Source organism: Pholis gunnellus, assembly GCF_910591455.1.
Source record: "Pholis gunnellus genome assembly, chromosome: 16".
NCBI classification, from domain to species: Eukaryota; Metazoa; Chordata; class Actinopteri; order Perciformes; family Pholidae; genus Pholis; species Pholis gunnellus.
In genome coordinates, this window is record NC_136543.1 from 14939247 (window position 1) to 14965189 (window position 25943).

The 25943-nt window shown below is 42.5% G+C and overlaps 1 protein-coding gene across 1 annotated transcript in view; it reads right to left on the reverse strand.

Moving 5' to 3' along the window:
- Positions 1-558: 558 nt before the first annotated feature.
- csmd2 (CUB and Sushi multiple domains 2) overlaps positions 559-25943 on the reverse strand; it is a gene marked incomplete at both ends in the record, with an annotated part of 202691 nt that continues 177306 nt past the window's right edge. Inside the window, 21 exons of the mRNA XM_079176438.1 lie at positions 559-718; positions 1636-1768; positions 4445-4532; positions 5172-5284; positions 6204-6365; positions 6568-6633; positions 8122-8301; positions 8569-8680; positions 9059-9132; positions 10800-10973; positions 11185-11358; positions 11591-11770; positions 13634-13810; positions 17007-17189; positions 18370-18543; positions 19128-19316; positions 22443-22616; positions 23624-23797; positions 23918-24091; positions 24359-24553; positions 24725-24910. Coding sequence (XP_079032564.1) covers positions 559-718; positions 1636-1768; positions 4445-4532; positions 5172-5284; positions 6204-6365; positions 6568-6633; positions 8122-8301; positions 8569-8680; positions 9059-9132; positions 10800-10973; positions 11185-11358; positions 11591-11770; positions 13634-13810; positions 17007-17189; positions 18370-18543; positions 19128-19316; positions 22443-22616; positions 23624-23797; positions 23918-24091; positions 24359-24553; positions 24725-24910 — 3242 coding nt within the window. The remainder of the gene's footprint in view (positions 719-1635; positions 1769-4444; positions 4533-5171; positions 5285-6203; positions 6366-6567; positions 6634-8121; positions 8302-8568; positions 8681-9058; positions 9133-10799; positions 10974-11184; positions 11359-11590; positions 11771-13633; positions 13811-17006; positions 17190-18369; positions 18544-19127; positions 19317-22442; positions 22617-23623; positions 23798-23917; positions 24092-24358; positions 24554-24724; positions 24911-25943) is intronic.

Below are 25943 nucleotides of genomic sequence, written 5' to 3' on the forward strand. Positions count from 1 at the left end.
TGTGGCGCACTTCTCCTCTCATAACTGAATCGAGGATAAATGAATGGATGTAAGGGGCATGTGGGGAAAAGGACAAGATGAGAGATAATAGGAGAAAAGAGAGGAAAAGAGACAAATTAGAAGAAAATATACACAGAAAAGGAAAAAAAGGTAAGCAATACCCGAAGAAATGGAGACAAAGATGAGGGAAATCACAAAGAAGAGAGAAGATAAAAAGATTAATATAATATTTTCATCAGAGTTCAAATTAAAAAAGTTCCATCACTTTCAATAAAGCATAAACAAACCAAATGAAATTAATTAATATGGGAGATAGAGATCAAAGGAAATGCAGCAGAAAGAAACAAATCCACTTTTCTATTCTCGGAAGATTCCAGAGTTAAAAGGTTTAGTTTCCAACTGTATTCTGAGAATCGGTGTCTCGTTGCTTGGGATTGACTCAAGCTAGCCACATGGTGATAACTTCCTCTACTTTCAGATGCTCTACGTCCTTACTTTATCATAAACCCACAAGACGTGGTGTGGTGTTTTGATTCGTACCTCTGGAGGAAGCAGTTGCTATACAGCTGTGCACACTGTGCTGACTGTGAACTCTGTCTCATTGGCCATGATGTCAGTGGGCTGGATGTTGCGGTCATACATCGGGTTCTCGAACGTAGCTCGTCCATTAGTGTTCTCGTGGCCCACGTAACTATTGAAGGGGACTTTGGGTCTTCTCCTGAAATGAAACAAATCAATATATTGAACAACGAGATCAGCTCCCATAAGGGGTGGATACAGCAAGTATAAAGCAGAGATATGCGTTATTAGGGCTGCAATCGACACATTTTAATATTGATTGATCCTCTGATTATTTTTTCAATTAATTAATGAGATATTAGTCTCGTCTGTGACATCTTTAAATATCTAGTTTTGCCTGACCGACTCAAACACAAAAACACTGAAACTGAAATGATATAGGATCAGCAGATAATCACATTTAAGAAGCTGGAACCAGCCAACGCTTTGAGTTTGTGCCAAATAAATGACTTAATGATAAATTCACTGTCAATATTTTGCTAATCACTTTTTGGTTAATCGACTAATGGATTAATCAACTAATTGTTCCAACACTAATATGGCTATACTGATTTGCATTGGATAATTCCATGTGCAAATTGTGGTAGGTACTGTAAGTAGGTAGGTCACTCACTCACTCGCTCACTCACTCACTCACTCACTCACTCACTCACTCACTCACTCACTCACTCACTCACTCACTCACTCACTCACTCACTCAGCTATGGGACAGCGTGTGCGAATACTGCATCGAGCAGGTACCACTTCCGCCTGTCTCGCTGTTATGAACCAGTTTGTTTTCTAGGACGGAGGGTAGTTTTATCTCAATATCACAGACGGTTCATTCAACGGTCAACATATGCATTAGTGGATTAAAATAATCCATATCAAGTTAATATATTCTGAAGGGTGAATGCAAATGAAATCAAGCAAGACTCCTATCTGACAACAGCTAACTTTGCAGAGGTAAACCTTGACTTAAGATGCTTCCTTGTAAATACCAGGACCAAAGTAATGATAAAATGTTGCCCTGCAGATGAGGAGTATTGTGAAATAGATCAACGGTGTGAGCCTTACCTGTGTTTGTAGAGGTACAGAGCGAAGCCTGCAATGATCATGGCTATAAAAGGCACTAGGATGGCTGCCGCCACTGAGCTGCTGTTGGATGCAAAGTTGTAGCCTTGGTTGTCTCTGCCGAGATCTAAGCTCTCTGGAAGAAAAAGAGGAAATACATTAAGCCCTTGTTTTAGCCTCCCTTCAATAAAATACCACTTTAGCGGCAGACATTATAATTATATCTCATGAATACAACAATTAAAAGAAACAAAGGGAAACCCTCTTCACCTTCTGCCAAGAAGTTGTGATAAAAATGTGAGGCAAATAAACAGTAACCACAGCACAGCGAAATAAAGTGAATTGTAAAAGCTGAAGAGGTCTGCCAGGAAGGCTCCACTTATACATAACAGACCTAGCAAATAAGTGACTTCTTAAAGTCTATTACTATGCTTTATTTTCATTTCCCCCCGTGGGAATGTCAAATTTCATCATCCTAGCAATGAGTCTTAATTACGGACATCAAACGCCAAAAGCTGTTAAGTCATTTCAGATTCATCCTCTAATTTTTGGAGGCGAGTGTGTCTGCAACAGCAACACTGGAGGAGTGACAGCCCACCTGTTTGCCACAGAATGCCAAAAAAGCTCCAATAAAGGACGAGTGACAAACAAGGAGAAATTCAATTAGTGGAATCTGTGGTGTTGCAAATCAACCCCCTGCTGCATGAGCGCGAGCACACACACACACACACACACACACACACACACACACACACACACACACACACACGCACACACACACACACACACAAACACAAACACTGGCGGAAGCAAACTGCACTCGCAGTCACACCACCACTGAGTTAAAACAAAACAGGAAAACCTCGACAAATTGAGTAGGATCTTTTCCAAGACGTCCAACCTTAACCCCCCCCCCCCCGTCCGCTTTTGTCATACACACTTAAACACACATACACATGAATGCCCTGGCACCAGCCCCAGCCCTCAGTATTAATAAAGAGCTGTTTGCTCAATCAGTGTGCTGTGGCAGGGAGAGGGGTGGGTGGGCGGGGGGGGGGGGGGGGGAGAGGGATCTGCACCTGCTGTTCAAGCACCTCTCTCATCTCTCATTACAGCAGGTTTTCACATCCACTTTCACTATGTTCACACAACTTTACCCGTGCATACACACACTTAATCTGTGTTAGTCAATTCCATATTGGTTCTATTTTCGTACCCACGCTGCTGCTCTTGAGTCTGCCTTGCAGCACAACATGGGAGCCACTCCGATCTGGGCTTTGCTTTTTAAAAGCTGCCAAAGTCTTGTCAAATCGTTTAACTTCAAAAGCATTAGCAAAAAGGAAAACAGCAAAGTTATGAGCATTATCCGCTTGTCAGATGTGGAATAGGGAATACAAAGGATTTTAGCTTATATTTAAATGTTATTAGTTATATCTCACATAGCCATAACAGTTCTTGCCAGTTCTTCCATGTATAGAATTCCTACCTGAACGCGGTGTGCCACGGGGACTTTGTGAGAGGCTGAGGCTGTCAAGGCTACATGAGAAATGACAGTTTTTAAATTAACCAGCCCCGATGGTACTGGGAGAACACACAAGTACATATTCAAGCTAATGCGTATCAGATCACTCTGCGATCTTGTGTGTCCACTCAGGAGTGAGATTAAGTCCAACTTTTGGGATTTCATAGAAAAACTTCAGATTGACGAGGAAGATGGAGAAGAAAGTACGTTTTAACGTCCAAAACTTTTCTCAAATCTCTCGGCACGAGACTGGCCTTGATTGCTGATTAGCAGTTAATAGATCAATTAATATGTTTTCTCCATTCAAACATACCCTGGTTGTTTTTAACTGGATTGTAACAGCGGGTGGCAGCAGTAAACAAAAGTTGTGAATTGGCAAAAATCTTATAACAAGAATAAGAAGCAATTTCCCTTTCTTTATCGATACCAGGTGTCAAAATAACAGCATCTTCTTAAAATGCACACATTATAATGCACATCGTCAAACAGCAGATAGATAAAACCTTATATATTCTGTCTATGTTATATATCATATGTTTCTCTTTCCCATATGCCTTATAGAGGCAGAAGAGTAAGGAGTGTTTGCAGTTGCAGGTGAATCAAACCATGAAGATGAAAAAAAAAAAAAAAAAGAATCATACACATAACTGCTTGACAGCAGCAGCCATATAGAGTCAGGCTGTAAGCATTTGCTGTATACAAACTGCAGCAAGGAGGATCATATGGGTGGGATTTCTAGGTCACAAACATGAAGCAGAATTCTTTGGATAGCTGCAGCCTTTCTGAAAAAAAATATTCAATATCTATGAAAGCCTCGCTGAAGTCGCTGAAGGAACCGCAGAATGACACACAGCAAAGAATGGATGATATTTACTGTATAAAAATGGCAAGATGTGGGGGGACTAGACACGGCAAAGACCCTGCGAGCATCAACACACACAAACTGGTGAAGGAGAGGCTTTCTGCAGCTGTGTTGTGTGTATAAGTGTCGTGTGTGCCTCTAGATGTCGTTTTCTGACTATTAACCATGTTTTTGAACCGGGTTTGCCTCTTTATGACACATTCTCCAAAAGTGTTTTCACATTTGTGAAAGTACATCAATTATAAATCCAACAGAGCAAATGACTCGCTGTGGAAGCAGCTAAGCTTAAGGAAGGACGCTAGACATATTTGAAGAGAAAGCTTTCTGTGATAGAAATCCAGACAGGACAAAGCACGGACACACAGTCTTCCCCCCAGGAGACAGTTTGGTCACAGCGGTTTCTATAACCAAGTGGACAGCTTACTCACCCAGTCTTTGGAGACCAAATTGGCCAAAGCCTTTTCCTCTGACAAATCCCTGGTACACAACGGAGTTGGAAGAAGAGATGTAGGACACCTAGGGAGGGAGAGAGAGAGAGAGGGAGGAATGGAAGACAGACACTTTATATGTCACATCCAGGCTTTACAAAGGAGAGTCTCATCAAAGTGTCAGCAGCTGGTGCACGCAGAAACTGAAATATCATGTCAAAGGAGCTGAGCGGCGCTCTCATGGCTGACATTTAATATGACGTTTTCTGCTCAAGAGCACAAACATAAACACACTCGGCCATGTTACACACAAGAGGAAATTTTCCGCTTGCCTCGACGTAAACACTCAAGTGCGGTGAGGCTTGCCACACAGTGGCGCACGCGTATATATACGGTGACCTGCTTTTTAAAATTATATCTGGAGTGGGTGTGCATTAGAGGTGCCTGCGGTTGGGGGATAATACTGGAGAGAGGAGTGGAGGGGGGGTCTGTCGAGTCCTGATTACCAGGCAATGATTTAACTGACATTTTAATTAAAGAGAAAACTCTTGGTGGGCCCTCCATCTCCCCAGAGTGACAAGGTTAGTGTGTATGTGTGCTCGTGCATATTTCACATTAAAGGTGTGTGTGTGTGTGTGTGTGTGTTTGTGTCTGTGAGTGTGATGGAACATCTTTGCAGTCACAAAGACAGGTCCTGTATTGAACCTGACCCTGGACTTGTACTTACATGTCCGTCCAGGGCCCAGTAGTCTCTCTTGAACTTGTTGACAAAGATATCCACAGGGCCATTGATCTGGTGGACCTGTAGCAGCAGCTGAGCTTCCTCCTTCTTGTATGTACCTAGAAGAAAAACATGTTAACGTGTTAGTTTGGAGCAACAGCCAGACTCAAACAAAACTGAAAGGGATTATGCGATATATATGTCTACACACATATGGGAATTCAAAAACTAAAGATTTGCAACATGACTTTTTATCAGGAATAAATCCTTCATTTGTCAGAAGATGAAAGCATGTTGCCAGTTCAGCAAAACTGTATAATAAATGTAATCACATTAAATGTATCTAATTACTTAATGAAGCAACATGTCACCCTGTGCAACCGTGTGGCTAACTGGCTAGCTCAATGGCACAGAGGAAGATGATATATCAGGCTTTTCATTTAGACAACTACAGAGCATCATGAGATGTATCCTTTAAGTGAATTATTTATTAAAACATAACATTTGCAGAATTTGTATTTTTAGGCACAATAACAATGCCAGGTTAAGAAATGCTTGCAAAAAGGCTGGACTATTTATCTGAGACTGATGTTGTATTTGTAAAAATAATATATATATGTATATTGTGCGAACACAACAATACTCCATAAATCTGCATCAGCAACATTACTTTCACTGGAGAGTGGGGCAATTTGTAACTGTAGAAAATCATTTTTACTACAATGTGATGAAGATTGATAGCGCCCAGGTAGAGAGGAGTGAACTGTCCAAGCCGTTACAGATGCAAATTTGAGTCATAATGATCACAGCTGCACGGTAATTATGCGACAGGGGAAAAAAAAAAAATATGAAATGTCGGCTGTTCTGTAACAGCAGCAATGATCTATTCAATGCAGGGACCCCACTGTTTTCTTGTTCCTCACTGGGTCTTATCTGACATTGTCTGTTTGTTTAAACCCAAAAACAGTGAATTCTTGTGCGTATGTGTGCGAATGTTTTGCAGGTGGTGACCGTGACCTCTGCTTTTGGTGTACCAACCAGCCAGTTTGAGTTCCACTCCGCTGTGGTCGATGAGTGTCCCGTTAACGCGGTTGCTAAAGGGTTCAAAAGCAGTGATGCTGAGCATAGCCGGCTGCTTCTTCCCCAGGTACTCATAGGATCCCCTCCAGAGAGAGTTCTTAGCAAATACGCCACCAGGGACTGAAAGAAGAAAAAGGGTGGATATAGGGGAGACGAAGAAAAGTACATACTGTCATTTGAATACAAGTGCACTTAAGTTAAGCAAAATGTAACCTATTTTCTCTATACAGAAGTAAAATTGAAAACATTTTCAGATTCTCACTGAGAACCACAGACAAACTGAACACATAATAATTGAAACAAATCAAATGATATGTCTTACCCGGTAATTTGGAGGGTGGCTCCTGCACTGTCCCCACTGGGCTCTCACCACTTGGGCGATTATCAGCTGAGGAGCACAACGAAACAGAACTTACTCAAAACAAAATAATTTCCCAGTTTATCCGGTACGCCTCAGGAGGCGATTTTCTCTTGAAATAGCCCTCAGGTAATTGCAGTATAGAACGATGTCACCATCAGCACTTCCTCTCTACTTTCACGACTAATAAACAACGTGATGGACAGAGAGAGGTCTGCCTGCGACAGGACCCGACTCGTGCCTCAAAAGAGCAGCCCGGTTGTCCCTGTGGGGCTTTTGCTAAGTCAGAGACACAGTTTCACAGCTTCGAGGGAAGCACTTTAATAATGCCTTACTGCTCACACGGGGCCGCAGGTCTACACCACAGTAGTAAACATACACCCACACAGGCAAACAGAGCGAAGGGGGCTTACATGCAACTACAAACAAAGACAGGTATACTGACGGTAGTTTATGAGCACAAACATCACCTTGGATAAATGTGTATATCGACACAAACAAAAACACATGCACACACACTCCTGCAGCCTAGTGCTTTATTAGGTGCCAGTCTTTTGAGCTTCCCTTCCATCACTGCGCCCACAGGCGCTGTTAATATCCTGAATGTGCTAAGGCTAGTTCTCTTTCTTTCCCTCAGTCTTAATGACATGGCCTTAAAAAAAAAAAAACATCACCCCTTTATAGTTCAGCAACGGCTTGGTATGGCATCCATCACACGGAGGTCCTCCTCTTGTGCGTCTTTCTCTTTAAGCTATTAGCATCCGTCTGCCCGCGATAATTGTGTGTCGATGACTCTATTTTTTTCCTATATGTATTTAGGCCAACTCTTGGGGGTGTCTTAATGGCAGTCTATTTGTCTGCTAGACCTTGTTAACACTGCCTCACCATTTATAAGAGGTACTTCTGCTAACCTAATCAATGGGATGCATTGGCCTAATCAGGTTCTGCACCCTTGTTAATGTTTCAAAGCGTGTGTGTGTCTGTGTGTGTGTGTGTGTGTGTGTGTGTGTGTGTGAGTGGTGAGGTTTGACTCTGTGATTACACGGAGTTCAATTGTGTGATGGATGGGCCGTCCTACCCCTGGCATGTGTCTGAGAATAAGCAAGTGATAACGCAGCTATTCATCAACGTTAGCTGAATCCCAAATTTCCTAAACTGAGTCACCACTAAATCCCGAGTCAGCACGGACCCCAGTGGTTTCAAAAGAGGCTGCTAATGGAAACTGCACATTACAAATATGAGGTGAAGTGTTTTAAGTGTTTAATACATCTGTGTGGGACAGTGGGTGGCCAAGTGCACACATCTGTAAACCCATGAGGTTTGGTGAACGTGCTTGTTTGTGCCCATGTGCAAGGTCAGATGATAAATGATGTGTTAACATTCACTCCAGTCTTGTAAGTAATATTGTCGAGATTTAACAGCAGCAAAAGCAAACAGGGTATGCATGTCTTTGCATATTTAATATTGAGTATTTCTCAGTCGTCCCTTCTTATCGACGTAATGTAGCCATGTTTATACCTGCACAGAGAGGTTGTTTCCCTGTCCAGCTCCCATCGGACCTGCAGGTCCTGTGCTCTGATCCTCCGGCCAAGTAGAAGCCAGGCTGACACGTATAGATCAGTGTGTAGCCAAGGGATGGCAGTTCAATGGCTCTAACGTCGGACTGGGCTGGCATCTCTGGCTGGCTGCAGTGGTGGGCTGGATAAAGAGAGGGAGAGAAGGATTAGAGTGACCAAAGAAGGAAAGTTGGGTTGAGGACATGAACAGGGAGAAGGGGATCAGAGGATCAACAGATAAGAATGCAAAAAAATCTATATATAGTGGAAGAGAATAAGTCAGGTGGAGGTTTGGGGTCAAGGAAGAATATAGGGGGTATTTGGGCGCCGCATTTTTAGCAATGCAAACTTTTGCTGAATGTTAAGATTTCCACTTAACAATACACATGCTTTCAGACTGCGTACTTACCAATGCACTCAGGTTGAAAACCACTCCAAGTGAGGATAGGCAGACAAGTGCGAGAAATGGAGCCCTGAAGTAAGTAGCCCTTTCTACAGTTGAAGAACACAGTGCTGCTGATCTGTAAGAGGACACACAAGAGCTTGTGAAAATGTGGATTGGACTATGAGCACACACAATATACATCACGGCAAGCACATCTTGCAAAAAGAAGAGGTGTTTGTTCGTCCTTAGGATTAGTATTTGTTTGTAAACTAACTACTTTCTTGACACTGCATTTCATTTTTTTGTCTAAGCATTAACTTGAGGAACAACACAGCAGATAGCATCCTCCTTACACACTGTGTAGAGCTCAAACGATTAATCAGTCCGTTTTTGAAAGAAGTACAGCACATAGATTTAAAAAAAAAAAAAAGACAAAATAACTTCCAGCCTTTAAAGAAAAGCTTTTTTTTTGTTTAATATGAATTCAATTTCCTGTGTGACCACATATTCACACCTGGTAGCCTTGACTGTTGTTCTGATTTCCAAAGAGAGGAATGCCAGGGTCTCCACAGGTAGTGTGAGTGGGATCTGAAAAACACACACACAGCAATTCTGTGATAACTGCTGTCATGTTAAAGCAGGTCCCATCTAATATACGCCACCCACAACAAATGGATATGTCACCTCAGAGACAATGTAGGGGAAATTACATTTTTTACATATCTGGTGTGAAATACTGACTGCAGCAGGCTATACAATACTGTATGCACACACTTTGAGTATACAGACCTGAGGGAACATACACAAAGACTCACATACACAAATCCTGCAAAAATATTTTTAGTTGTCTGTACCCACTTTCTGTCATTGCTCATTTTTTTTATTCAAAATTGATTTAGCTAGGAAAAGCCTCATGGAGATTAAACTGATCATTTATCTGAATGTCAGGCCTTTTCAGTCCACACATCCTGCTAATCAGTTCACTAACATTTTGCAAGAATGTGCTCTTTAGATTTTTTTTTTCTCACCCCCAAAAAAAACATATTGATCAACTCATGAGTTCATGGAGCTTTTTGCACTCTGTTAATCTTAAAAGTAACAAACTGGGCCATTTTTTTTCCAAAGGAGAACAGAAACATTGCTCATTTGAGTTGCACAAATGTTAAGGAATGAATGGAACATGTCATTTACAAGAGGTTTCCATCAGCTTCAAGTATTCATTGTCACATCTAGCCACAGGAGGCCATCTTTCCAGTGAATGTAAAGCACTTAAGAAGTCTTACAAGATGTAAAGCCATGTCAGCGGCAGCTACCGTAGATGCACAAAACAGGTTCTATTTCAAATGTATTCCGTCTCACTCTTAGTTTAAGCTTTCCCACATGCCAGGCATTATGGTTTTTCAACAAAGAGGCTGATAAATGATTCATAGGTGGTGGATTTTGGCTATAATGAATACATGTTTAAACTAACTGTTATTTGGTCAAAGACTTGGCATATGTGCATCTGTTATATCACTTCAAATACTACAATGGACCTCAGGACTGCTACAATACATTTTACTTTACTCACAATATGTTCCTGACCACTATGTGAGTCTTTCTAACGACAGCTTCCAAATGTATACTTTGTAACTCAAATGGTATTTATCTTCCCTAAGAAAGTTTACTGCTTAAGATATTTTGATTCCAGAACTGGACAATATTTTGGATGACACGGGGGCAAAACAAAAGGGTATTAAAATGTTTTGCAAGCACTGCTTACATGCAGTTCACAAATGATATTCACTCGCCAATTGCAGATTAATTTGTGCTCATGCATGGGTCACAAGTGCAGTGTTTGCCTGCGAGGAATTGATCTCATGTTGCAAATCGCAGGTTGCATGGTGTAAATGTGGTGAAACGGGGCCCCTGGTGCACTCTTGACTGCACTGCCAGACCTTCAGTTTCTCCACATTATGTCTATATTTACGGTAATTCTGAAATGTTAAGGGTTGGTTTAATTGATTACACTAATAAGAATGAAAGAACAGAATCAAAATAGCTTGTAGCTGGGTCAAATGTTTCTTTGCATGCATTATTTTTTGATTGCAAAACGCAATCAGGATTACAAGGGAGAACATAAGGGGGAATAATGCAAGCCAGCCAATGGAAGGCCTCTCCTCACACTGAAACTAGGGCATTATATGAAAGTAAAGATATGTAGTAAAACAACCATGCCCATGTTTGAACACCAGCAACACAAGCAATTATCTTACCTATGCAAGAGGGTTGTGTGCCACTCCAGGTGCCATCATATTGACAATATCTCCTGGTAGAGCCCACCAGGATAAGTGGAGGGTAGCAGGAGAAGGAGACAGAGGAGAGATAAGTGAATCCTCGGTCCTCCCTCCTCCCCTGGGCCGGCATCCCTGGGTCTCCACAGAACACAGCTGCAAAGATGAAGACAGAGGAAGGACAGAGAGAAACAGGAAAATGTGAGGTGAACCACTAACCATGTTGGGTTTTAATTCAATATCTTCCATGGGGGGGGGGGGGGGATGTTACACACATGGACATGGATACATACTTAGGTGATAGAAATGTCAGAAAGACATACATGACATGTAATGCAATTTGGAATTTCAGCATGGTGCCACTTACGGAAGCACTGAGGTTTCTCTCCGCTCCAGTTGCCGTTGCCCTGACATGTTAACACAGTGGGCAGGGACAGCTGGTAACCTTGGTTGCAGGAGTAACTGATGCTAGAGCCCCAGGTGAAGTCTGTACCGACAACCTGTCCGTTAGGGATGATAGGTGGTGGACCACACACGATCGCTACAAGGAGACAAAGAGGCATTGCAGGACATCATGGATTCTGCATTTTAGCTTAAACGATGTGATGCGTTCCAGTCTAAGTATTAATGTAATGAGTACTCCAGTCAGACCAATATATGTATTCATTAGCTCTAGCCTTCCATAATAACTCCTTCCTTCCGTGTCACCTATGCCATCGTCTAGATGTATCGCATCACTGTTTTGTTATTGAGATCATACTACACAACTTTACCTTTACAGTGAGGTTTGGTGCCATTCCAGGTACGGTCCTTGGTGCAGATAAGGGTTGAGGCCCGGTCCGCATCCATGGTGAAACCAGGAGAACACTGGAAACTGACCGAGTAGTTGTAAATGAAATCATTGCCCAGCCTCACCCCGTTGGCCGGCACTCCAGGGTCACCACAGTTGATTACTGCAGAAACAAATAAAAGGATGAGGAAGAAATAAGACCAAATGGAAATGGGTGAAACAAATCGACGATGAAGACAGACGTAGAGGAACAGAGATGTGGAGAGAGAGAGTTTGTGGTTCAAGCAAGAGAAGGAAATCAATAGAGGACTTGATAAAGTTCGGTATTTCATCATGTAGAGCCATGTCATTTGATGATTTAGTATGTTTCACATTTGGTTGTCCTTGGAAAAGCCGCAGATCAACATCACACAGTTCACCTCACAAACAATATTTAACAATCTAAAAAGCAACATATTTGATGTGTCTTCACAGGTATTTAGCACTCCATTCATTTATGCACAGACACTTTTGGATGATATATTGATTCTGTACATATGCTTAAAAACAGAGAGACTAAATCGTGTGAGGGGTATCCCTCTACGGTAGCTCCCTAAAGCTCCAAAACGAACCAATTTTGTCTTTGATTATACTTTTAAATGCTGCGGGGAAAACAGTGTGATTGCGTAACAACAGTAAGATTTGCACTGTTTGACTCAGCAGCATCATTGCTCAGCTCCGCTGTAAAAGTCTACGATAGAAAAATCCAGGGCACAGAAGGACAACTTGCACAAAGTTGCCATGGGACAAAAAAGGAATTATTAACTGCATATGACCAACATTGCAGCGAAATTCCCAGTAGGGTGAGGAAACTGAGCGTTTTGGAGGTATAGTGTCTCCCCTTGACTGAGCAAGCGCTTACATTTCCCACCGGGCTGGTAAGAGTGTGTCGCCTGCAGCCATAATGCCTATCTAAGACTATGTACCCTATAACAATACCTACAGAACTGCGAGACAGTGAGATGGTTTCTCCTCTTGCATAACAATATACGTAGATTGTCAACAATCCACTGCTTTGGTACATGATACTAAAGGTGTCATTTTTCTTTTTAACAAATGCAAATGTCAGTTATATTTAGTAAGTTACAGCTAAAACGGAGAGGAGATTACCAAAAATGTCCAGTACTAGTAGCCACCTCTGTCAAATAAATCCCTTGAGCATACAGTACACAAGAAATCAGTAGAAATCATTCAACCAAAAGTGGTCCTATTGACATATTACCTCACTAAAGATGTTCTAACAAACTGCGTCAACATGGACCCTTTCACTCCTATGGATTACAGAGTTCTGGAATCCCTCATGGTGCTGCTTAGGGTTCATCCACTCCATTCAGGAGAAATTGGTTCCCTTAGTGACCTCTTTTTGCCGGGGTCACTTGGCTCTGTATAGCAGCTGTGTATCTTTTGTGAGACGTGATGATAAAGGGCCGGTCAGTCAGGCCTGTGCCATTTGAAGAGACCAGTCCTCAGACCATTGTCCTTAAAAGTGAGTCATTCGTTACAAAAAAAAATCACTGCCGTTAGAAGCAGTTGCACATCTTCCATGTTTTCCGGTTTTTCTTGCACAACATTAAATATCTTGCCTTCCCCTCCCCTACAAGATTTGGATATGTATTCTGCTGGTGTCAGAGCTATTCACCATATTGCAACGGGTAAATTAATGTTCAAGTACAAATTGAAATGAGAAACCAACAGCTAGACAACCTGTAAATGTGTATAAGCCAAGCCATCCATCCATTACCCATAACCGCTTATCCTACAGGCAATTTACAGTCATCTAAGCTGCATGTCTTTGGACCGTGGAAGCCAAAGGAACCTGGAGAAAACTCACGTCCAGTCCGGGATCAAACCTGGGCCCCTCTTTGTGAGGCGACAGTGCTAGCCACTATACCACCGTGCAGCCTCAACTAGAGCATGAATTTAATTAAAGTATGGACAAAAAGATAAGCACTAGAGAGGCTCTTTCTCTGTAGGGGATGTTAATTACCAGAGCATTCAGGCATGTTGCCGGTCCAGGACCCGTTAACAGTGCAGTGTCGGGTAAGCAGGCCGGTTGAGTAGTAGCCCTCTCTGCACGTGTAAGTAATAGATCTGGAAAATGTTAGGCCATCGTGGATCAGGATCTGGGCATTACGTGGAGTTCCTGGGTTTCCACAGGAGATCACTGAGGACAAAAGAGAAAAAGAGAGGGCTTAGAGTTACTGTAGTTTAGGTAATATTCATTTACAGACTAAATCCGGAGTGACCAGAGGAGAAAGTGTAAGTTAGTAATGAGTGTGGGGTGTTCCATGGGGAGAAAGGTGGGGGTTGAGGGGAGTGTTGGCAAGCATTTTTGGAAAAGTCTTCTCATTTGACTCATTTCTCCAACCTAAATGCGTAAAACGTCTGATTATATTTCTGTACCAAAATATAGTAGATGATAAAAGTTGATAAAAATCATGTGTAAGTTCCATTCAGAGATCACTAAAAGGCAACCAACCGCCAACAATATTATGTATTTTCTGGAAATCAGAAAGGTTTAGTTTCTGAAGAAATACCGTTTACCCATTGACTTTGACTTCATCCTGTTCTTCATGTCTATTTCAGACTTATTCAGTTGATTAAACTAAATATATGTAGATTGGTTTTCTAATCCATTCCTTTTATGTTACTTCATGTGTCTGATATGCGTTCTTCACTCTGTTTATTTTCCCTGTTCTGTTCCATCTGTTCTTCATCCGCCCACCTTACCACCACCCTCATCTTCTCCCGAGTCCGACTTCATAAGGAGCTCTGCCTTGATTGACACATCCTTTGCTCACAAAGTCCCTTGGTGTCTGTCCTGCCACCAGCGATGGTCCTGTTCATTACAGTTTCCAGCTTGCCCCGGGCCCTCTGAGCCCCATGGGCTTTGCCCTCCCGTAATGACCAGATGTGGCCTGGTCCTTGTAGTCTGTGCCAACCGAGAACAGGTGGGCAACCTCAGCTAGTGGGCATAGCACACACCAGAGAGGGAACGAGACAGCGTGAGGAAAGGTAGAGAGGTGGTGGTGGAGAGGGGGTAGTGTGTGTGTGTGTGTGTGTGTGTGTGTGTGTGTGTGTGTGTGTGTGTGTGTGTGTGTAGGGGAGGTTAAGAGCACAAGTGAAAACAACCTGGCAGACAGGATGAAGCTTCTGGGAAATAACAAACTGTTTACCAGGATGAGGGAAGAAAAGGTGCTGTGAGTTCATGGAGAGTAAGAAAAATAACAGAAAAAAAAAAGTAATACAATAGAACTGCAGATTGAACTTTCCAACTTGAAGGTGGAAAACTGCAACTGCCGGTTTATGGGTGGTTTTATTATTTTAGTGAGTAAAACACTTGGACACAACCTGCCACCTGTTCATGCAGTATCAAAAGTGTAGGTTAAAAAACAAGCACCGAAATAATAACACCCAATTTGAATACTTATAGAGTTCATTTGAAACCCAATATCAAAGGAAAATGGACAATAAACTAATTAAATGTTGAAGCTGCAAGAATATTTTTCACCAATAAACCATACATGCTATTGAAAGTACTTGATTTTGATAAAAAAGTCAAGCTCAATCAAAAAGAGTCAAACTATTTTACTCTTGCTACTGCATGCAAGATGTTTGACAGTAGACAAAGAAGAGCACTCTTTTTTTCCCCCTACTGTGTGTAATTTCCTTGTCCAGTCTCAGCAATAATAATGGATAGTGTAGGGCCTTGAGACCCGGATCGATTGGACGCACTCACTACCCTTTAGGAGAATCTGCTTTTTCAGGTGTCAGCAGCAGACTGGATGCAATGTTGCACGAGGCCAAAAAAAATCAAAAGCCTTATAAGGTTCAATCAATAGAGAAAACATTCTCTGTTATTTCTCCAATTCTTACTCGCTCAATCGCTTTTTAGCAAACACACACAAAGCACATGCAAATGTGCAAAGTGCCTTTCATCCAATTTGCAAAGGCAGCAGCTAATTACACAATCAGTGACTACAGTATGTATCTACAATTTACAGATTATAATGTGCAATTCAGTGGTGGGGTTTGTTTAGATCAGCTAGATCTGAAAAACCATAAAAATGTGGAGATCATGACTTATAAATACTCATTAACAAACATACAACCGCATTCTGAAACATTCACTAAGTTAAAAATAAACTACAATTGAGGACTATCATCTGGGTGTCCATATAAAATCGATGCATACAAAGGTTTGATGAACAAATGCAGTGGGAGCAATTCATCTTCAGAAGAAAGGATGACAAAAGGGAGTGAGAAAAAGGATACACAAAGGAAAAGACAGCTTGAAAACATTGTGACCATTAAATTCAGCTTAAGTTACTGCACGATCAAAACTCAACAGCTGGCCTGTTTTATGCGTTACTACATGGTCAGACATTGTGTTCATTCATTACTGCTTAGAAGAAGTCTGTCAAACCATCCATTCATTTTCCACCAGTTATCCTGGTTTGGGTTGCAGTGGTTCGCAATTTAATCAGCAGCCCACACATGACTTTCCCCAGCGATGTCCTCCAGCTCCTCATAATGAATCTCAAGGAGTTCCAAGGCCAGATGGGATATGTAATCCCTCCATAGTCTTCTGGGTCTGCTCTGGGGTCTTCAGTTGGACGTGTCCAGAATACTTCCACAGTACATAGGGGAAGGCGTCCCGATCAGATTTCTGAACAACTTCAACTGGCTGTTTCCAACGGAGAGGAGCAGCTGTTTCTTGATATCCAAGCTGTGCTCCCCCTGACCCTAAAGGGTTGTAGTCTGTTGGTCACTACCCAAAGCTCAAAAAAGCTCCCTTGCCAAATAAATTGAAAGATTCACCTTAACGCTCAGCTTTCTCCTGGTGGGTGCCAGACTAATCTGCATCTGTATCGATCTTATCTTACCCTCACTTCACCAGACCCTAATATACACTTATCTGTCTTGGGGGAGAAACTTTGTGATTCGGTCTATACAAATCAGATTTTCTGATAAACTGCTCACCCTTTCACTAAACGGTTGTACTCTTTTGGTCACTATACGCACAGGCTTTGTGAAATACAACACGGACTGTGAACATACTTGACTTACCACCAAGTATGCATACACAGCTAACAGCACGGGACAACACATGCAGATTAGAGGCAGAACTACCATTACCCCTCCAGTATCAAAGACAAGGTTGAAGTCATTATTCATCCTCCAGAAACTAAAATCTGACAATTGGCCAGAGTCTCCTTCCAAGCACATTGGCATAAAACCTTCTGAGCAGTGTGATGCTGATTGTGAAACTGGGTTCCATCACCCCCGTATACCAGTCCATGTTTGCCGGAGAATAAGAAGTAAAACACACACTTCAAGTACATAAGTGCATTCCTTACCATGACACTCAGGTTGGGTGCCGATCCAGGTCCCATTAGTCAGGCAAGTTCTCTCAGGAGAACCCTTCAGCGTATAGCCGGGCTCACAGTTAAAGCGGACAGCAGTGCCGACTGTAAAGTCTTCTCCCAGACGGATTCCATGCACAGGAATGCCTGGATCTCCGCACAGCCCGGCTGAATCGCCTGGAGCGGTAAAAAACAACAACAACAAAAGATTCTGTGACAAATGTAGCGAAAAAAAAAGCTCATATTTTTGACAACTCATGTGGATCCACAGATTAGAAAATGTACTCTCTCAACATGAAAATAATAATATTAATGTTAATAACAGGAAGGGAAATACCATTCCCCGACCACGCTAAGGAGTGACAAGCCTCGCAAATACATTAAGCTTCATTATATCCATTTTTTCAACATGCAGAAAATGTGCAATAAGATGTGGTTTTTCATTCCATTGACGCAACATATATTTTGCAACTTGCTTCATAATTCCATGTTCTCCATTTAAAACACTCACAAACCGTTTAGTACTGCTGCGTGCCGCTCTCGCTTCTCATTTCACGAGGCGCTGGTCAATATCGCTTCAATAGTGCATAGCTAAGAAAGTCTGGAAAATCATTATAAAAAGGCTGTGCTCATTGCCCGTTGAGAGAACACTAGCAATCCCCCGAATTTATATGAATGTCATGAATTGTGACATTAAACTGTCAGCATGCCGTTATATTGTCGGCTTGTGGGTCTGTGTGTGAGCTAGGCAGTGTGTTTCTGTGACTGTCTAAGTCCGTGTATGTTTCTGTCACATCTCTGTGAATGCGCTTGCATCGGTGTCTATGTACACTTGCATCGGTGGACACCCCTGTGGCTTTCCTCAGGTGTATTAGAGATACCAGGAGCTCTGAGGCAAATCGCTGTATGGGGAGAGAGAGAGAGAGTATGGGGGCTGATGTCTTTATAGTGCTTCATAACCCAGCTGAAGTGTGGGCGCCCCTGTTCCTCAGTGTAATATGAGCAGATTAAAACAGTTTTATAGGGGACATTCTCTCTGCCCTTGAGGCCTATGGATCAGAGAGGCAGTTCCATCTTTGGTCCACCTACTTTGCTCATTGCCTGCTAACAGCCCCCCCCCCCAAAAGACTTAAACTCTGGTGTGAGGTGATATTACATCTGAATAAAGCAAGTATTACAAGCAAGGAGCTAGAAAGAGGATGAGAATAGGGGCTACACCGGCACGTACTTTCAAATATCAAAGATCAAATGTGCTGGTTCTTTCAGCTCAGGTTTGAGAGCTACCACAAAATTAGGCTACTTTCAGTTCAATCTTTCCGAACTGTCAGACGGTCACCCTGGGTGTAGTTTTCCGTACCGGAGCAGTGTGGTGGCGAGCCGCTCCACTGGGCGTCCAGCTGGCACATACGCGTTGTGTTGCCGATGATGGTACGCTGGCCGATGCAGCTGTAGCGGATGACTGAGCCTACTGTCCGACGGTCGCCCGAGATCTGGGCGTAGGGAGGCATGCTGGGGCGGTCGCACAACACCACTGTCCAATCAGAGCAGAGAGATGATAGAAAGAGTCAATGAACAAGTGGAACTTCTGCGAGGGCAATGGTGAAAAAAGGGATAAACACACCACATATTGAAAAGATTGCCTGGATTAAGCAGAACCATACAGTGTAACAAATGTTGGCTGACATTGAGTTTGTGTTTATTAGCACTACATTTCACAGCATCAGACCGCATTATGTCAAAAACACTTTCCAACCAATTAAGAGACTTAGTTCAGTCAAGATACTTCTTCACTTCATCACACTGAGCCCGTTTAGATTCCAAATGCAAAAACAAGATTTACTACTCTGAGTTTTTAAGGAAAATGCAAAACATTTGCAGTTTCCAGCTCCTGATTTCATAGTATCCTTGTAATATATTTTGGTTTTGAATGGTTATTTGAAGACTTCAATTTGGGTTCAGAGGCACTAATCACTCATACTATGTTGTTGCGATGATTTGTCACAAAAATCCTGTTCAGCAAAAAGCCTAAAACAGGAAAACAACACATTTATGTTTTATGGATATTTGTTTTTAAATCATGCAGCGTCACCAACAGCCAACCACTGAGGTACTCACACAGGCACTTGGGCAGGGAGCGGTCCCAGGTGCCGTCCCCCTGACAAGAGATGGAGCTGGTGCCCAGCAGGTAGTAGCCCGGGTTACAGCGGTACGACACGGTGGTCTGGAAGCTGTAGCGATGCGGCCCGCTGGGCAGTATCTGCCTAATGCTGTTCTCGACATGACCCGGCTCTGTGCAGTTCACAACTGTAGAAAGGGAAGCAGAGGGGGGAAGAGAGTAAAGGAACAAGAAAGAAAAATGTAATCTTGTGTAAGCATTTGAGGCTCGATTTAAGAATATATTTAACCAGGAAATGATTTCTAAATGTACGAGTATATGTCAAATGTTAATGGCAAGAAAGACACGTGGCTAGGGTTTTTTGTAATATTATTCCATATACTTTAATATAGTTACATAACAATCCCACACACAGGGAGCGTTCCCATTTCTTTTGCTTTTACTCTCTCTGTCCATTCCCTTCCTCATCTCCTACTTCCACTCATTCAGCATCCATCCATCCACCCCAATCCAAATGAAGTAGGAGGCAGACTCCGGAAATAAACATTTGCTTCATTAGAGCCAGTCTCCTGCTGGCCGCTGTGGTGCGGAGATGGTGATGGATGGGGAGCTCACAGGAGAAGAGGCACCGTGTCAGTTTAGCACCAGATGGAGAGACTTAGGGACGGGGAGAATGAGGGATGAGTGTGGAGCGAAAAGCATCGAGGGGGGGTTTGCTGAACAGAGTTAGAGAGGAAGAGGCCCTGATGGTACAGAATGTATTAAAATGCATGACAGCATGTCAGGCTACAACTGCTACCAGCACCAATCCATCTTGAGAGCCTCAGATACAAGACACAAACCAAAACCTTACAATGCCACAACAAAGTCAGAATACAGTGAGTAACAGTTGCTGTCTAGTCTATACTGTGAACCACAACTAAGTATGTATTATGATGCCAAAACTCTAATTGCTTCTAAAACCCTATCCATGCAGCCATTATGCCCCAGTTTGCCTTGCCAGTCTTGCCCCACGAGTGTGCCTTTGCCGCTGCCAAAATGAACCCATTGTATGCTAATGTGCCTAAAAGCGTGCTCATTTATATGCTCCCAAGTTGGCCCAAGCTCAGCTACATCACCCCCCCCAAATACCTATTATAATGAATTCCTTCCAGCAGAGTGCTGACCCATGGTACCATCATTTACAACTTACCGCATAATAAAGTGTATTTGAAGCAGTGGAGAGCACGAGACTTTCCAAGCTTGGAATTCAGCTTTGGTTAAATGTGCTCGGGCATCATCGGCTCAAAAGCGGTCCCAACAGTCATCTAAAGCGACTGACCTCCAGGTGCATTTTTGTGTGTGGCCCAGTGGGCATGAAGAGAGGAAGCGAAAGGATGAAAGGAAAAGAGGAATAAAAGTGAACAAGGAAGATGGGCTGAGGTAATTCATCTCTTTTCCTCTCAGAAGTGGAGACCCCAGTCAACCTATCCTCCTCCTGGCCTCTTGCCAAATAGCGGCCCTGTAAGTGGTGTGTCAGAGTTTGTTTTTAGCTGTCCTGTGACTCTAGCTTTCTATCGCTGAAAGACAAATAAACAAACGAGTCATCCAAGGAAGGCAGCGTTGTGGCTCTGTTGCTGTGACTCAAATTGGTGGCGATTAGAGGGGGCTAGGAGACTGGCTGGGCCGGTGGTGCTCTCCTGCTCCCTGCATAATTGATGGGCCTATAGACTCGTGTAGTTAAAATCTGGACCGTGGAAATCATTACTTTGTCTGACCGACTCCTACCCCACCCATACCTTTTTTCCCCCTGCCTTCTGTATCTATCCACTACTACATCTCTCTCTAAAAGAAAAGCCGATGCTTCGGCTTAGCTGAGGGGCGATGGATGAAGTGGATGTCATCCTAGCATTTGTAGTTTTCCACTCAGAGGAGGAAGTACATGGCAGACAGGAGAGCGCGCCTCATCAAAAATGTCTAGAAATGCTGTAATAAAGGTGATAAATCTGATTTACAAAAATACCCCTAAGCTTCTTATGTTTCCACATAGACAGTGAGGATAATGTGCCATCAAAACCTACACCCACACACCCCGTTTACACACACAGCCTCACATAAGATGCATCTCAGAGTCGGCATCTGCATGATGTCACAACCACAGCGGACAGATTTAATGCGTACATCTGCTTATGTATGCAGCAGCCAAATGTACCGTTCTCTTTTTTTTTAACAAGTCAAGAAGGATTCCTGTGAGACTTGCAACCTCCTCATCCCTTCATGAATGTCTTAAAAACTCAGTTCTCTCCTCATTTAAAACAACCTCATAACTCAATCCGTCACTGATTCTGTCACTGCCTTGTCACGTTCAGGGCCTGACCTTGCGAGCGGCCCCTTTCTGTGCCTGTCACAAAGCCCTCAGTTAGTGGGGACTTAGAGACAGACGTGGGTGCCGAGATACATCGCTTGTCGCAAAAACACTGCCAAATTAAAAGTCCTTGCCTCGCTTCAAAGCAGAGCAGGGTACTTCTTATTCTGTGCAAAAGCCAGGATGCGGGTCTCATAAGGCTGCCGTCTGTCACACAAGCTCAAGGATCCTGTGATTGTTTTTAGTTGTCTGCATGCTTATTAACCAGGTTTGCTTCACTGATAGACAGCCGAGCCTTAGGGTGTAACAGAGGTAGCTAGGGTAAGAGGAAATAACATCAAATGTAAATATTATCCGGAACCTCCACGGACCAAATGGTTGAGACCGCGGTAATTAAATAATCCAGGCTTCTCTTTGGCTTTTCATTTCAATTTCCCCTAATATGGGTCGTTTAAACTCTTTCTACCTCAGGGTGTCTCTGCGCTTCATCTCCGCTCTCTCAATGATTGGGGTCATCTACGGTCACGTAACATATGACCTTGCACATTACGAAGGGTAATTTAATACCTAGCTACACAGATGGATAAGAACACAAAACCATAGCCCAACAGGCAAGTATGTGGAAACGAGCACACGTTTTCGAAAATGTCCTCACTCATGAGGTATGAAAAAAGAAGATGACAGCGGTTTATTTAGCTCTCAAATGATACACATGGCATGATAAATATACAAATAAACCAACGTGAGGGTTGCTATGCTACGCCTACACATCGCTTAGCTGTGCTGTGATCATGCATTTAAACATTTGTATATAAAGAGATGTATGCACATAAAGATCTACAAAGATCAGGTGCATATATTTCATGTGTGCTGGTTCTTTGCATTTCTCCTTCCATTTATTGGTATATGAGGTTTTCCAAAAATCATACATTCATTGACTGATGAGCTTTGGCATCTGCTGGACACTTACTTTTACACTTGGGGAGGTTGTTACTCCACTGCCCATTGGCCTGGCAGGTAGATTTTACAGCCCCCTGTAGAACATAGCCAGTGTTGCAGACAAAGCGCACGGCATCATTTAAGTTGAACTGGGTTCCCTGGGTCATACCGAAGGTCGGGTTACCAGGATGACCACACGTGATGGCTGTGAGAGTCCAAGCAGAAAGAAAATCATGGTTACACATTTGCTGAGCAGCTTAATAGAATCTAAAGGTTTGATATCAAATAAATGAACATGGAGGGCCTGGATTAGAAAAGCTAATGTCACAACAATAAAACTATACGGACACAACGTTGAGGGTCGAATTCACAATCCTCCGGCTTATGCGGATGCTAAAACTGCACATAAAAAGAAAAAAAGAATTCTGTAATTATTAAAGAACCTGCAAATGGTGAAATGCAGCCCTAACTGCTCTGCAAAGCAAATAGCTTCTTGGTGGCCCTGTTATATGCACAAATAATTTAATGTGCATTAATTTGGCTTTAAATAAACCTCATTTCAAAAACAGTTAAATTCACAATGATCAGCGCTAATATCCACACGCAGTTAATGTTATTCATCTTCAGAAAGTTGATGTCAGCCTAACTTAAGCGCATAAGGGGTCAGCTCAAAACCATATCCACATTTGTTTTGTTATGCCTTGTGACAGTTTCTATCTTTTGTGACTTGGACCTTGAGAGGGGGCAGATAGCGATTGCAAGTGATGTGCAATTCATGCTGTTATCAGCAGCCGCAGTCCATTCTTTGTGAATTCCCCCCTTCGTGTAAATGCCGAGTAATGAACTCTGAAGCCACAGGCCCCGCTGCAGCTGCACTGACAGCATGTCACTATTTTTGCCATTTTTCGTGTCAATTGAGTGGTTCCATAGAGGAGTACAGTGTATAATTTTGGAATAATGGTGGCTTTTAAAGTGTATTTTGGTTGTCGGTATGGACCTGGTAAGAGCATCCCTAGCTTATAAATGTCTGCAGTCATTCAAAATGAGAGTTGGAAGAGTTGGAAACTTTGTTGTGTTGTGATTTTGTTTTTCTTAGATAGCTATCTTACCAGTGTTCCTCATATAAAATACGACAATGCTAATCTAAGTCTTTAACTATACACTATACCACTCATAGATTTACTCAAGTCACTGTTTTCTGTTGGCACTTACGGACACAGACAGGAGTACGTCCAGACCAGCGGTGATCCTGTTCACAGATTCGCACTGACACCCCAATGAGACGAAATCCTGGGTTACACTGGTACACAACGCTGCCTCGATAGTTATAATTCTCTCCATTTATCTGTCCATTCACGATGGGCTCCGGGGTGCCACAATGGCCAGCTATGGATGAGTGAAGAAGAGAAGAGGAACGGTCAGACATAAGTGTTTCTAAAAAACCTTTGAAGCAAATATCAAGACTTTATGAAGTTGTACTCATTTTGGGGTAATGAGGATTTTCACCTAGACACTGGACCTGTGTTCCACTCCAAAGCCCATTGGACATACACTCTCGTACCCGAGAGCCAACCAAGGTATATCCTGTGTTGCAGGAGAAAATGGCAGTGGCTCCATACACAGTCAGTGTTCCAATCTTGTTGCCATTTGGTGGAGTCCCAAGGTCCCCGCAGGAGATGACTGAATGAGAAAACAATATCATGTGTCACAATCCCATAGGTTCAAAATACAATCAACTGGAATACTAAATTGTTTTGTTTGGAAAATGGTTTTGATTGGCTTTCAGTCATTTTGTTTTGTTTGGAAGATTAGCACCTGTTTAATTATCGCAGTGGAATAAAAATACATTTGGATGCAATAACTATTTATGCTTGGTAAATTACTTTTGAGGGAGTGAACGCAAGAAACTGGGAAAATTAGACCACGGGATGTGCAGTATACACTTACTCTCGCAGGCTGGCCGTGGATCTGGGTAGTTCCAGGTGCTGTTGGCCTGGCAGCGAATGACCCTTTGACCCCTGTAGTAATATCCAGGGTCACATATGAGCATCATCATAGCGTCATATTGGTTTTGAGTACCGTAGATCTGCCTCCATCTCCCATGTTCCACAGCAGAGTGGCCTATGTCAGGGCAGGTCACCGCTGGAAGGTCAGAGGATAAACAAACATTATTAAACTACACATTTATATGTGCTTGGTACCAGTTAACCGTCGGGAATATTTGGGAAAACCTTATAAATATGGCCAAGTTTAACAGTTTGTTCAATTGATAATACTGCAAAGAAATAAACTGACAGTAAGATAAATACTCACGAACACATCTGGGTGGGGCCTCAATGGGGCTCCACCTCCCAGATTCCAGACAGATCACTGAGGTGGTGACAGGCCCTGCGATCCGAAATCCAGGATTACACTGGTACGTGGCCCTGGCTCCTAAAGAGAAGTCCTGCCCCCCAATACTGCCATTGACCGGAGGCACTGGCATTCCACACGACGTGACTGGAAGGGAACGAGGGGTGTGGCGGAAAGGTAAGATAAAAAAAAATGTGGTTGGTAGAATGAAATCACAGGTAAGCAAAGTGTATTTTAACAACCATCTTTGCATGCAGAATGTCTAGCTCACAATAGGCTTCCTGTACAAACACACTCCCAGAGCCGGCAATGATGTGCAGTAAAGATTAGCTCAGGCTGCCATCTGCAGAATAGTCAACAACCAAGTCTAGAGAGAGCTCATGCAATTCATGTGGAGATTACACCTGGTGCAGACTTGACCAGGCATTGAATGGTCCTCCTGCTCTGTTTTCACTTCAGCTGATAGTATTAATAACTCTGGTTGGAAACTAGACTCTGGAAGTAGAGCTTTTAGATTTGATGCTTTTGTGATGGCATAGAAAAGAAAATCTGAACACAAACACATGGAGAATTTACTAAAATTAGGAATCAATAAAGATGGTTTAACAGCATAACAGCTTTCTAAAATCGAGTACAAATAAAACAATATAATAAAGTAATAAAGAAATAAAGATTAAAAAAACCTCAATAGTCCCAATAGCAATGATTTTATTTCTAGTTTTCATTATTTGTTTGTGTCAATCTCAGTTGAAAGTAGGTAACTGCTATTGTTTATTGCATCACTGGAAGAAAAAAATAGCACAGTGACAAGCTTATAACTGTGACTATCAAACTGACATAAAACTATTTAATTCAGGTAAACCAAATATCACTAATCTGATGCAAAGTTATCTTCAGAGAGAATGTGAGGAATGGTGAAGTGAGCTTCCTTGAAGCATGCCTGAGGCTGAGGGGCTGTTGGTGATGGCACACTGTCAGCTGAAATCATACTTTGATCCAAAGCAAATGGATCCAGTGATGATTTATTTCAATCAACTTAAATCCGAACGACTGAACCTACAAAATACATTTGCAACAAAAAATTGTTCTTTAGCTCAGCACGCCAGTTAGGCAACAAATGTTCTTCTTCAGATTCCTGTACAGCTTGAATTGTATTTTTTTTTTATATCTGTCTAATTTA